The sequence below is a fragment of the Trachurus japonicus genome, chromosome 14 (genome assembly GCF_045865225.1).
Source record: "Trachurus japonicus isolate A0001 chromosome 14, Traja_1.0".
NCBI classification, from domain to species: Eukaryota; Metazoa; Chordata; class Actinopteri; order Carangiformes; family Carangidae; genus Trachurus; species Trachurus japonicus.
In genome coordinates this window covers 29823480-29837787 of record NC_140920.1, presented here as the reverse complement: position 1 = coordinate 29837787, position 14308 = coordinate 29823480, and the positions used below count along the sequence as shown (strand labels likewise).

Sequence of the window (14308 nt, the reverse complement as noted above, 5' to 3'; positions counted from 1 at the left end):
TTTGCACGATTACGTGACGATCGAAATGGCAATTAAAAACCCAGCTTTATTAGAAAAAACAACAAGGGTAGTAAAATAAAAAACAGAAAAAATGATGATGATCAAAACTGTTGCACGTCGCCGCTGAGAGGACGGTTCCTGTAGAAGTTCCGACCCCCTCCCTTTACCTATGTTCTTCTTATGTTTTACCCCCCCCCCCCCCCCCCCCCCCCTTAGGTGAGCCGGAGCTTCTTTTGTTTTTTTTGTACCTGTGGCGGCTGGTTGGCCGGGGGATGATGGCCCCGCCGCCCGCAAAGTGCTCGCGTTCCGTCAGGTAGCTTATGTTTTGTCTTATTTAATCATGTCAGGGCATATTGAATTTACAAATAGCGGTCACGCGGGCGGCGTGTGTAAGCGAGCTGCCCTGTCGAGTATGTGTATGTGTGTGTGTAGCAGGGGCCGGGCTGCAGATTACATGATATAATGGTGTTTAGGCATCGCCTCTCCTTTTTTAAATTCCTTTAACCTTGACTCCCCTTAAATGCAGGGAGAACACATCTGCCAGGCTGGTGTCAGACATTAGTAATACACACCACTCAGGCAGCATTGTCACTTTTTATTAACACCCACAGCTTTGCATGGACACCAGCTGTTGCATCTAGTGGCGAAGCTTCAGCGCTATGAATGACCTTGACTTTAACTGCCGCTCCTTTGGCTCCTTTTTAATTGTGTTGTTTGATCTCATACATTTTAAATGGATTACCATTCTTGACAATGAAGGTCACCACTTTTTTTTTTAAAGATGCACGCGCGTGATGTGATGGAGGGGTTGGGATGTGGAGGTCAAGCAGAGCAGATGAAGGTCAGGCTTTGAGATCTAATCTGTGTGTGTGTGTAGAGAGAGCAGCTGAGGGAGCAGCCACCTCCTGCTCCTGGTGTCTCCAAGTACAGGAGATGGACAAAGAGTCCAACAGAGACGAAGCTCTCACCCACTCCACATGCTATAGGGGCTGCTCTGTCATTGGCTGACATTGTCAACCATAATGGATAATCACCCCAGGAGCCAGAGAGCGGCTCATAGACGCTGCTGTGTCCCTCCGTGGGGGGGAAGGAGCGGGCGGAGGTCAGACCTTTCGGGTGCCACCCCCAATAAGATGAATCTGAACAGATGTATGAAGTCATTTTCCATATGAGATTCTACTACTACTTATATTAAAGAGGACCTATTCTGGATTTTCACCTTAACTGTCTACAAACTACATTTGTACCTTAATTAAACAGTTAAGTCCTAGTGCTGGTTAAATCAATGACTTGTAACTAGTTCCAGGGAGAATGGAGGCTCTCTGCCTTCCACCTAGCGTCTCTTGGCTAAAACCAACCTTGTAAGATCAGAGCCTCTGACCCAGTGTCCCAACTCTCGTCTCTGCGGCACCGCGATACAAACGTAATGCGCCCCGTAACCCGTAATCTCTTGTTTATGACAGATAAGACTACACAAATATACACGTCCTAACATCGTATGATGAATAACTTTATTCACTGCTCTATTGATTGATTTCCCGCTGGCTTCGTTAAAAACAAATGCACATGACCAAGAGGAGGGTTAGCAACACAGAAGAGAACAGACCAGACTTGCATAGTTCCACTTTAAAGTCTACGGGTGGGGTAGAAATGGATGCAGCATAGTATCGTGTTATATGTTGTTGTTGTTGTTGTTTTTATAACAATGACAAATATATGTCTGTCTATCTGTCTATCTATCTCTGCATGGCAGTACTGTATTGATATGGACATCAAGTATGGGTCTGACAGACTAGGAAGTTTATTTGATGTCACCAAAGTTTTCATTTGGAGACATCATTAATACACAAATAAATCTCAATCTCAGGACACGTCTCTCCAGAGCCTGATGATACACCTTTTGTGTTTTTGTTTTGTGTTTCATTCACACTGAATGTGAGACAGTGAACTGTAGAAACCCAAACAGCTCTGCTCTGGGCTCAAACACAGACACAGGTTGAGAGCCGGCAGCACAGACATCAACTCCCCATGTTGCCGCTGCTCTTTTAACACCCCCGCCCCCCTCCCTCCCTCCCCAGCCTTACAGGTAAACATGTTTACCGTACTTATCAATGCTGTTACGGGCCGTTCTATTATAATTGTGTTAAGCACGCCGGCAGGGAAAATAGCCCTAATCCCAGGGCATCTAAGATTAGCATGACAGCAGACGTCAGATGGCCCAGTGTGGCCAGGTTGGCTTTTGTTGTTGTCAGATTTAGGTCAGCAGCTTAAAGATGGCCTTGAACTGTAACGGACGCCAATGGGATGGCCCCTGTCCCGCTGGAGGTTATGGGTGCGGACCGACCTGGGTGCCGCTGGCTGGACTGGAGCGGCTCGGCGATGAATTCAACTCCGGCGTCTAATTCCGGCTCATTTTCAAGGTGGCATTAAAAACGTCCACTGGGCTGCCCTCATTGTCATGACAACCTGTGGACCTTGGCCACGGGGGTGGATTTCAGGGCTGATTAGAAGCCCTGCTGCCTTGTTGTTTTTGGCCCCTGCTCCCGCTCCCTGTGAAATATTTAGACCGTGGCCTTTTATCATAATCAAGCGCCGTTGTCCTGCCATGTGACCTCCGTGTCGGTCCTCGCCGAGGACGCTAAAGGTGAGGACGTGGGCGTCAGCAGAGGACGCGGGCGGCGGGGCGAGGCGCGGCGGAAGCTCTGTATTAATTAACCTTTATGGGGATGCGGCCAGGACGACTGGAGGTGTCCTGTAACCAGGGAAACCACGCTGACAGGGTTCACAGCAGAGGGCTCTCAGGGCACAGCCACTGACACTGTCACTGCACAGCGCTCGCCCTAGTGTCAGTGCTGCTGCCCCCCCCCCCCCCAACCCCTGCCCCCGACAGTGCTGCAGTGTGACAGGTGCACCTGATCCTAAAGCAGCCCCACCCCTCAACACACACACATATACACACATCTCAAATAATGCACACACATGGATGAATGAATGAAATATCTTATTTCGGTCACACAACACAAACATCAAAGTCAACCATTCTGCGTGGACAGTTTAGCCAGCACATATTATCATACATAATTACATCCATACATCTCACACAGAAACATGTCATACTGACTGAAAAGGGAACCAGCTGAAACCCAAGGCTTATATATGCCCGTTTTATACACTCCATCAGATTAGGTCACCTAGAACAACAGCAGTACAAAAAGAATCATTACTGTAATTTATAATTATCAATTATTTTACATTTTAAAACACAACAGAGAACTACATAACTACAACTCATCTGAGCTTATTCTATATTTTAACTCCCAAAACTAAAACACAAAAATCAATAACTCTCTCAAATTATGATTTCCTTTTCTTAATTTAAGTAAGAGTACAAACCAGAAGGCTGACGACTTGAAACAATATTTCTAGTGTTTTAAAGAACACACAATATCTGAGAATTTGAATGCACAGAATCTTATAAATTGTGGGTTAGTAGGTTGACAATAGCACCCTTTGTGTAATTATTGTAATTACTCTTTTTTGAAGTTTAATTATAGGGTCTATTTTTGTTTTATACATTTCTCCAGACCTCAACACCGTGTGTCATATAATATGACAATATAAGAGAATAATATAGAATATACAAACGTTTATTTTTCAATAACAGATTTGGATTGGATTTTTCCTTTGATATATTCTATATGAGGCTTCCAATACAAATCAGTAATTACTCCCAAAAACTGAAGTGTAGCTCATCTGTTAGCTCTTCCCCTCCCCCTGCCTTTGTACTGTAATTGTTGAAATCTGATTTAAATACTTAAAGATCCACCTGGTGTGTGTGTGTGTGTGTGTGTGTGTGTGTGTGTGTGTGTGTGTGTGTGTGTGTGTGTGTGTGTGTGTGTGTGTGTGTGTGTGTGTGTGTGTGTGTGTGTGTGGTGTGTGTGTGTGTGTGTGTGTGTGTGTGTGTGTGTGTGTGTGTGTGTGTGTGTGTGTGTGTGTGTGTGTGTGTGTGTGTGTGTGTGTGTGTGTGTGTGGGCGGCCCGTGCTCTGTGTAGAGGCGTGTGCATGGTGTAAGACGCTGTTCAACTGCATAAGGAGGGGTGGGGGAGGTGGGATGGAGGGGGGGGGCTGAACTGACAAGCAGCATAAGAAATTATTCACAGCTCTCACGAGGCACTTCACTTTGGAAAGGCGTCGCTGTGAAGGGCTTTACCGCTCAAGACCTGAATGTTTTCAAGGTAGTGGTCTTGAATTTTCAATTTGGATCCAATCAAACCTAATCTACATTTGTCGTGGCCGCGGAGGGAGAGAGCACAGAGAGGGAGAAGGAGCCGTGTGCAGTCAATCTGAAATGTTGCTAAGTAACAGAGATGGCAGACAAGGTGGCGAAATGAATGTGATATATTGCTTTGCAAATCACTGCCTCTCACACAGTCTGTCCTTTTTTCTCCTCTTTTCTCCACCCAACCCTCTTCTTCTCCCTCTCCTCCCTCTCTCAGGTCCCTGATGTGAGATCTGCTAAGCTGAGAGGCACCACAGACGGCGGGCCACAGACGAGGGTGCCCGCAGACCGGGGTGGCCCGCAGACAGGGCCGGGCCGTCGGACAGACATCCCAAACATCCACACGCGGCCACAGAATGTGTCAACATCTTTGTGGTGAAATCCCACTGACTCCCTGAGCCTGGAGCCGGGCCCACTGGGATCCTACGGTATTTAAAGGCACACAACGATGCCTGGGAGGCCCACCTGCCCCAGATCGCCTCCAAATAGGGCTGCTGTTGTATCACAGTGCTAACTGTGCCCACCGCACGGAGGGATCACATCCGCTCGGCGCAGCATCGGTTTCCGGCCGCCCCCCACCCGCCCTCTTTTTGTTATTTAGGAAGTTACATGCCACTGTCAACCAGATGACCTAGTGGACATTAGTTTCCCAGTAGCTGTGCTGAACCATAAGAGGGGATCCTAGTATTGAACATGACTCATGGGGAGGAGCCTGGCCCTGAGACACACAAGGATTCAGCTGTTCTAACTTATCTGGAAGGTTTACTGATGCATCCAGTGGTGGGCGGGTCTGGGGCCACGGCGAGTGGAAGGTCTGAGGCTGCCCATAGCAACCAGGAGCAGGGCGACAAGGTGGGCGGGCCCTACCAACTGCCCAACCATGGCCCCACGGCCCCCAAGGCGGGACCCAATGGGCCCACGCTGGGTTCTTCGCAGCACCTAAAGAAGGCCCGCCTGCTGCGCTCCGGAACCTGGAATGACCCGGGGAACCAGCGGCTCAGCTCGCCCCCGATGGAGTTGGACGGTCAGGGGGGAGGCCTGCAGAACGGAGCCCTGGAGGGCTCCCCCCATGCCGGGGAGAGCACCCTGCTGGCTTCGCTGCTCCAGTCGTTCAGCTCCCGGCTGCAGAGCGTGGCCATGTCGCAGCACTCTAACAAGCCCCCCAGCGAGTGCTCCTCGCCGTCCAAGGCGCCGCCCGCCGACAAAGAGCCGCTCCCCGTGTACGGGACGGCCTCAAGCCGCCTGAAGGGCTTGATGAGGAAGAGCAAACTTCAGAACCACAGCAACACACCTTACAGCCGCAGGGGACACAATCAGGACAGGCCCCCGGAGTCCCCTCGGTCGGCGCACAGCGCCACGCCGCCCTCCGCCCCCACGGCCGAGTCGGTGTCGTGCGCCGAGCGCCTGAAGGCGGTGGCCAACATGGTGAAGATCCGCTCGAGTCCGGCGCCCTCGCCCAAGCCCAGCGTGGCCTGCAGTCAGCTGGCCCTGCTGCTGTCCAGTGAAGCTCACCTGCAGCAGTACTCCAGAGAGCACGCGCTCAAAGCCCAGCTCTCTGGACGCTCTGCCAGTGAGAGACTGGCCGCCATGGCCAACCAGCAGCACGGCCAGGACAAAAGGCCACCTAGCGTGGGGGGGGGCGGGTCCGGGCCAGGGCCTGGGCCTGGAACTCCAGACACCCTAAGCTCCTTAACGACCCAAAACGGGATGACGGCGACGAACACGATAACGACGACCCTCTCGCGGACCGCCCTGTCCAGTCCACAGAGCCCCTCCCTGCTGCGCGGCCACAGCTCCCCGGCCACGCCGCCACACGCCCCCAGCCACACCCACAGCCAACCGCCGAGGGAGAAGCGAGGCTTCGACTCGCGGCCGACCCGCCCCCCCCAGACCTGCAGCAGCCTGCTGCTCCTGCTCCTCAACAACCACAACAACCAGAAGCAGCTGACCAAGAACGGACACCTGGAGGACAGCTGCGGCGTCTTACCCCCCAGCGGCTCCTCCTCCGTCACGTCGGACAGCGAGTGCTCCGTCCAGGAGAGGAGCCTGACCAAGGACAGCAGCGATGCAGAGAGCTACTCCAGCTGCTCGCCCATCGACCTCTCCATGAGGAACCGGGCCAACACACAAGACACAGGGCCCAAGTCCTCCACCCCTTCCTCCTCCTTCTGCTCCCTCTCCTCCTCCACCTCCATATTTTCCTCCTCTTCCACCACAGTCTTCTCCTCCACCCCTGCTGCTTTCTCTCCTCAAGCTTCGGCCCAACCCCCTACCACCTCCTTTTCTCCGTCCTCCACCGCTGTGTCGTCCATTTCCAGTGCTATCTCTTCATCCTCCTCTACCTCTCTCTCTACCTCTTCCCTGGACAAACTAACAGAATCTTTAATAAATAAGTGGAAGCCAGAGCCATCAGGATCAAAGTCGTCCAAGTCTGAACTGAGCCCAGAGCTGAAGTCCAACCCTAAGGTCACGCTAATGCAGCTTCTTCTTGACCGCAGAAACAATGAGTTGGTCAATAAGAGTGCAGGTGACCAGGATTCACCACTGGACATCACTATGGCCACCATGTCTCGAAGCCAGCCGAAGGGTCTGGCGCCCTGGGACGAGACCAGGACAAAAAGCCCCACAGACAGGCCCGTAGCCCCGGTCCAGCCCCTCTTCCCCCTCCCTCGCGACCGCAGCGGCGCCCTGTCCCCTTACTCCTACCCGTCCCCCCACGTCCAGTCCAGCCCGTTGGATTTGTGTAAATCCAAAACCTTCCCCGCCGAGAAGGCCTCGGAGCCGGCCTTCAGCGCCAGCAAACTGTTGCAGAACCTGGCTCAGTGCGGCACGGCCTCCTCCTCCCCGCCCATCCCCCCCCCCAGCAAAGGGCTGGCCCAGGAGCCGGAGGCCAGCAGGCCCATCACCCTGCTGGAGAGACTCAACGCTCCCATCCACAGGACCACCACCACCCCGCTGGTCGACAGGCCCTCGGGCAGCGGCACACCTTTCAGTCGGAAGGAGGCGTCTCCTCCGGCGACGCAGATCGAGAACCTTCTGGAGAGGCGCACCGTGCTGCAGCTCCTCCTGGGGACGGGCTCCACTGCCGCTGCCCCCACAACCGCCACCACGGGTGGCCGCAAGGACAGGCCCAGCGGGAGGAGGAGCGTGGAGGCGGTGGGGCCCTGCTACGACAAAAGCACCGGCCCCTCCATCATCTGCAACACCTCCAACGGCCCCCCTCTGGACGTAAAGGTCAAAACGGAGATCACGGAGTCCTTGGTTCCGTGCTCCACCGTGTCCGAGGACGCGGGCGGCAGAAAGAGACACGGCGGCCACGAGAGGAGCGGCGGCGGTGGCGGCGGCCTCCTCTCGGAACCGCAGCACGAGTTCAAAACAGAACCGCGGCCTTCCGAGGTCATAGCCAAGTACGGCCTCCTGAGCCAGCTGCTCAAACAACAGACTGCCACCTACTACACCAGCGCCGCCATGCAGACGGAGGCACAGCCCCGACAGGTGAAGGAGGAGCAGAGGGAGTATCCCGGCCCCAGCCCCAAGAGGAGACGCCTCTGCTCCGAACAGGCCGATGGTCTGAATAACGCCGGCTCTCCCAGAGCGCCGGACGCCGGCGGCGACGCGCACCTGTTCGGCTCCTCGGCCGTTCAAGAGGAGCTGGAGCAGCAGAGGAGTCTGAAGGAGGAGGAGGCGGCGGCTCTGTCCAGGAGCCCGGCGGGGGGGGAGACCCTCACCAGAGAGAGCCGCGGCTTCAATGTGCTCAAGCAGCTGCTGCTCTCCGACAACTGCCTGAAGGAGCTGTCCCAGCAGCCCCGGGGCGGGGGGGGCGCGCCCAGCCCCTCCGTCCTGCAGGCCAACGGCAAGGCCAACGGCAAGGCCAACGGCAGCGTCCTGGGCCAGCCCGCCCACAATCACAGCTTCCTCCACATGTCCAGCTGGCACCCCCACCACGCTTCCCTCAACTCTGGGCTGGAGAGCAACATCAGACCTCTGCCCACCCTCCCTGCGAGCGACAGCCCCGTCCGCACGCCCTGGGGCCGCCACCCGGCCCCGTGGCCCGTAGCTCAGAAACGGGACCCCGCCGCGGCCGCCGCCGCCGCCACCGCTCTGGTAAAACAGGAGCCGGAGAGCCCGGTGCGGTGGGGCGGTCAGGACAATGAGGAAGAGGAGGAGGAGGAGGGCTGTGACTCGAACCCAGACTCCCCCCGGCTCTCCCGCTCCAACCCCATCCTGTACTACATGCTGCAGAAGGGCAGCATTCAGATGAGGAGGGAGGTGAGGGAGCAGGCGGAGGGGACGCAGTCTGTAGCCAGAGTGAAGGAAGAGCCAATCAGTGACATGCATGCCTACGAACACAGTCTGAGCTCCACCCAATCACCGAGCCATCACGACAAGCACAGCCACGAGAGCCAGGGGCTGAGCCAATCATCAGAGTAGAAGTTGTATCAACTACACGCGCAAACAAACAACAGATGGAAATCAAATTCATTGACTTTGTTGTTTATTTTCTTCCTTTTTTTCTTTCTTTTTTTTTTTTTTTAAATGATTTGCCAAATTGGTTTGATGAAACAGAAAACAAAGACGCAAAATTGACGGTTCATTTCTAGTGGACTAGAGCAGAGTTAGAATCTAAACGCACCCCCACATTATTTCTCTATTTTTACCCAGCGAGGTCATGGATGGTACAGCAGGTCTTAAAGCAAACTGTTCAACTCACACAAGTAAATTGAACCTTCCCCATCAGCGACCATCACGCACTACACACTTCAGCCCTCCTTTACTTCTTATTTATAAATTAATTGCACACATATCACTATTCCATGTCCTCTTTTGTTGCCGCCCTAAAACACCCAGAGAGAACATTTCAAGCAACATCTATTATTGATGACTCCAAAAATGTTAGTGCTCAGTTCAGTGGATGTCTATTTTTTTTTTTCCTTCCATGAGAACATTTTCAGACAGAGCCCCATCAATTTTAGATAAGAGCCCAAATAAAGTCACGGTAAGAGCAGGTTCATCACGACGCACGTGAGGAGGTCGTGGAGGGCACAAAGCTCACACTGCGGCAGTCTCGCTTCTCCCGACGGTGTAAGCACCAGCGGAGTGGAGATATTTATTGGCCGAGGTTTGAATGGTCACAACTCATTGTGTTTTATTTTGTTTTTTTTCTCCTTTGCTTTTATTTGAATTGAACTTTTCAAAGCTGACATTTGACGGTGCAAACTCAGGGTGATGTGTTTGCAGATTTTGCAGTTTTGCGAGCGCGAGCAGATGGGTCAACAGAGCGTTTGCGGCGCTTACAGTTGAGCAACTGTGTGCAAACAGGTTTCTAGAGCAACAGTTAAAAGGCTGCAGTGTCTGTGGATGTTATCTCACCACCCTGGGTAAACCCACTCCACCTTCTTTTTTTTTTTCAAGCAAACAAAACATTTCCTATAAGTGGAGCACCCGGAGTTTGCACTATCGAAAGCCGAGTTCTTAATTTAATGGCATGTAATAAAAAATAAAAAAAAGTCAGTATTGTTATCCGTTTAAAAATTTGATAGTTTGTGATTTTTATTTCCATCATTTCTTAACTGTTGTGGTTTATGGACATATTTTATTTCTGTGGCAGTCTCTTAACTCATAGAAGTCAAAAAAAAAATCGCATGATAATAAAGAGAAGACCACTGGTATATGTTTGTTTTCAGAGCAGCTGGATATGTCTACCTGGCCCCTGAACAACCACCACCACATACTGGTGTGTGTGTGTGTGCGTGCGTGCAAGTGCGCGTGTGTGTGTGCGTGTGTGTGGAGGGATATCTGGTGTCTAGCTCCTTCTTTTTTGATTGTACTGTGTTGTCTTCAGTTCTTTTCACACACTGCTTTATCCATTTAGTCTTGTGATGTTTTTAATACATATACCTATGATGAAGTACGTCTCTTCGATTATTGATACATTTTCACAACGGTTAAATATATTTGTGTAAATAGTACTTTCAGTATGAAAGATGACTATTTTGTAATGTTTAAGAAAAAGATATTACCCTAGTTTTTAATGCCCTGATATGTAAATATGAATTATATGCGTACAAGTGTACATAAAAAGGCAGAGGATGCTATGCCCATCTTTTTTTTTTCTTTTTTTTTCTCTTTTTTTGGGTTTGTTCTTTGCATGTGTCTCTATGTGGTAAATGATAATCTATCCTGCCCTGTGTTGTGTAATAATGTCTGACTCTCCTCACTGCTGCCTGTTGCATGCAGACGCATGGGAACTACCTGTGTATCCCTACTGGTGATGGGGGAAAATGTCAAGTCTTAAAATAGGTCTTTTTCTATCACAGAGAGAGGTTCGTTTAGAATATGAACAGTCTCTAAATAACCACCGACTGTTGAGCAAGTTGATAAAAAATGTGTGAAAAATAAACGTGCATTGAATATTTTTTTGTGATTTTTATTTTATTTTATTTTATTTTTTGTTCTCATTCTGTTACTGGTTAACAAAGCTCCGCCGAGCTCGGGCTATAGTGGGGGATTGACGTACAATCATAGATAAGCATTGTGCATCTAAGAAATACAGTTGTAGCAGCATATATATATTAAAAAAAAAGATGTTTCATTTTCTCATGTGAAGACCTGAAACATTATTTCATTTTTTTTTTTTTTTTTTTATGTTTTCATTTTTTGGTGTTCATTTGCACTGATATCTCAAAAATAAAGTACTAAAATGCATGACCTAGTATGAATGTTTTCCTCTTTGTCAGGAGCGGTTTACATTAGATTTTCATCAGACACATTTGTATTTCTCTAAATCAGGAGGTGTCAAACATGTGGCACACAGGCCAAAACCGGTCCCCCAGAGGGCCCAATCCGGCCTGTGTGCCAGATTGGGTCCTCTGGGGGACCGGTTTTGGATGCATTTGCCATATGTGAAATAACATAGAAGTCAGAAGAGGTATAATATTGTTGAAATGTCATGTATTTTTCTCAAGAAATTGTTGGTTATTCATCATTTTGAGGGGCTGAAACCATTACCCAAGTAATAACTCGAATAATTTGATTACAAAAAATGAACCGAAGCTTCATTTAATGAATTACACTCAAATTATACTTGTGTTTTGCATCAACTTTTATTACTGACACACAGCATTGTCGGAGGTCAGTGGGCCAATCTGAGAAAAGACAGAAAATAAGGAAAGAGACACAATATCAAAGGTGTATGACCATTTTAAGTTGCGTTCACTGTAAAATTGAAGTTTCATACTGTAACGGCTCGTCCTTTAATGAGGCAGCAGTTAAAGGGATATTCCGGTGTAAGTTTAACCCATGGTCTATCACACTGTGAGACTGGGTAGAACACCCCCATGAGAGATTAAATTTGCCGACCGACTTTTCTTGTTGTAGTAACTTCAGCACAGACAACCAGATAGCAAGTCACTGCTGTCTATGGAGCCAAGAGCCAACCATGATCTAAAAAGCCACTCATAGTCACAAATAATGTTAAGAACAGCACCAAACCTTATCAACAATACAAATAGCGTCACATAAAACAATGCATTGCCTGGTTTCTATTAAAAAGAGACGAAAACACAACTGAGCCAATCTCCTCTCCAGCCGCGTCCATATAATGCAGAAGCCCTAACCAGTTGATCACCGAATGCAGTAGATAGTTTGAGCAAGTCAACTCTGTTCATTTCCCTGTCAACACTCCCTAGTTATTGTTAGAAACAGAGAGGGAAGACAGATAGGAGTCCTGATGCATTCGGTAATCGACTTGTCAGGGCTTTCCCTCAACTAGCAAGCGGCCAGAGGAGAGTGGGTGATTTCTGTTTTCGTCTCTTTTCAATAGAAACCAGACAAAGCTAGCAAGTGTTTGATGTCTCATTATGTGTGTTAGACCATGGGTTAAATTTACGCCAGAATATCCCTTTAAACTTAAAAAATCAAACACAAAGTAAGTGAGATGAACACTAGTGGGAACATAGGGTCATTAGTTAATTGTCCTACGACTAAATGGAACACAAGTCGATATTGACGGCCGGGTATGATGTCACTAACGTAAGCTTGAGGAAACCAAATAAAACACTGCTGCGTTCGTTTCACATGGCGTCAATTTAATTTGTCTTTTGTCGCAAACACACACAAGAAAGTACAATCTTTATACTCTCACTCACTTAGACACAGAAATACACACACACTGGCTTCCTATACTGTTATAGCTATTTAATAAGGAAAAACACCTTAAATACATTTTAAAAAAGCAAACCACTACACACTGATAGGACTGTCCACTATGATTTAGTTGTAGCCAACAATGTGTTTTCAAATAATGGACATACAGTAAGAATATTTCTGGCAAATCTTGTAATGTTACAAAATCGCTACGAATAAAATCACTACAAATAAATGGTAGTGGAGTGAGTCCTGTTAGTGTGCCGTGGTTTGCTTATTTTTTTGAAATCCTATTTCATATGTCCGTGCTTGCGGACCAGCACCTGACTACCTGTGACTGTGCTGGGATCTTTGTTTCACTAAGACAAGAGACCTTATTCGATGAATCGATGGATAGAATAATGGATAGCTGCAGCCCTAACGTTTTGTAAAAGAACAGTTCATTGCCTGTAAACATCTCAATAATGTACTTTACAATAAATTTGCACTAAAACAAAGGGGAAAATATTGGGTTTTTGTTATTTATAGGTTATTATGTCATGCCACTGGTTCAGCCCACTTGAGATCAAACTGCGCTGTATGTGGGCCCTGAACTAAAATGAGTTTGACACCCCTGCTGTGAATAAATAATCTTCTCTGTGTAGCCTAGTTATAAGGAGTGATGGGAATAACCGCGTTATAAAATAACAGTCTTACTAACAGTGCAACTTTTTTCAGTAACAAGTAATCCAAAAAATGACTGTTACCCCGTTAGAACGCTGTTACCGTTACTGACAATAAAATGCGTCGTTACTTGATTCAAGAAGTCCTGTCACAAAATAATACACCAGTTAAAGTGTACATTAGCTATATACACCTTTTTTTTCAGTCCATCAACTAGTTGGAAAAAAGCCGTTTATCTGGAACTAACCAACTCTAGGAATACTGAGTTGGTTAGTTCCAGATAAATGGGGATTAGGGGGGCGAGCCCGAGTAAATTGACATAGTTGAGCATTTAAAGGGATAGTTCACCCAAAATTCAAATTTCACTCATTATCTACTTACCCTCATGTCGACTAAGAGCTGTGAGAATTTTCAGAGTCCTCCGTGCCTTCTCGGAGTTACGGGGGGGGGGGGGGGTCCGCGCAGCAGTATTTGTCCATATAATGGTTGTGAATGGATACCAACTTTCTTCGTCCAAAAAGACACACCAAAAACATCCAAATACCTCCATACTGCTCGTCTGCAATGTACGAGAGAGATTTGCACTGACACAGGAAGAGCAGTGAACCAAGACACTGGGAGCTTCCGCTACAAACAAGCTTAAAATATAGACTTATTTAATTTCTTTCAAAACAATTTCTCATGTCGGGGCTTCAATACAAGAGGGACATTACAGACGAGCAGTATGGAGGTATTTGGATGTTTTTTGGTGTGTCTTTTTGGACGAAGAAAGTTGGTATCCATTCACAACCATTATATGGACAAATACTGCTGTGCGGACCCCCCCGTAACTCAGAGAAGGCACGAAGGACTCAGAGGAGTTCTCACAGCTCTTAGTCGACATGAGGGTGAGTAGATAATGAGTGAAATTTGAATTTTGGGTGAACTATCCCTTTAATAATAAAGTAACTTACTTTTTAGTAATTCATTCATTCCTAACTCAGTTACATTTTGGGGGAAATAACTAATAACTACAACTAATTACTCTTAAAAAGTAACATGCCCAACACTGGTTTTAAGTCATATATGTGGTCGGGTTTACAGAACACATTAGGGATGTCAGACCGACAGTTAAGACGTGTGTGACTAAAGGTCACGGAGGTCAGAGTTACTTGTGTAAATCAAAGAGTGGAGCAGAGTGAGAGGACGTCCTGTATTTGCCATGAAACCTGCGCCGCCGCT

The 14308-nt window shown here is 48.5% G+C and overlaps 1 protein-coding gene across 1 annotated transcript in view; it reads left to right on the top strand.

Moving 5' to 3' along the window:
* The window catches only part of nrip1b (nuclear receptor interacting protein 1b), a 57935-nt gene extending 47018 nt beyond the window's left edge, over nucleotides 1-10917 (top strand). The window contains exon 2 of the mRNA XM_085798776.1: nucleotides 4497-10917. Coding sequence (XP_085654902.1) covers nucleotides 4973-8710 — 3738 coding nt within the window. The 5' untranslated portion in view covers nucleotides 4497-4972 and the 3' untranslated portion in view covers nucleotides 8711-10917. The remainder of the gene's footprint in view (nucleotides 1-4496) is intronic.
* Nucleotides 10918-14308: the final 3391 nt, after the last annotated feature.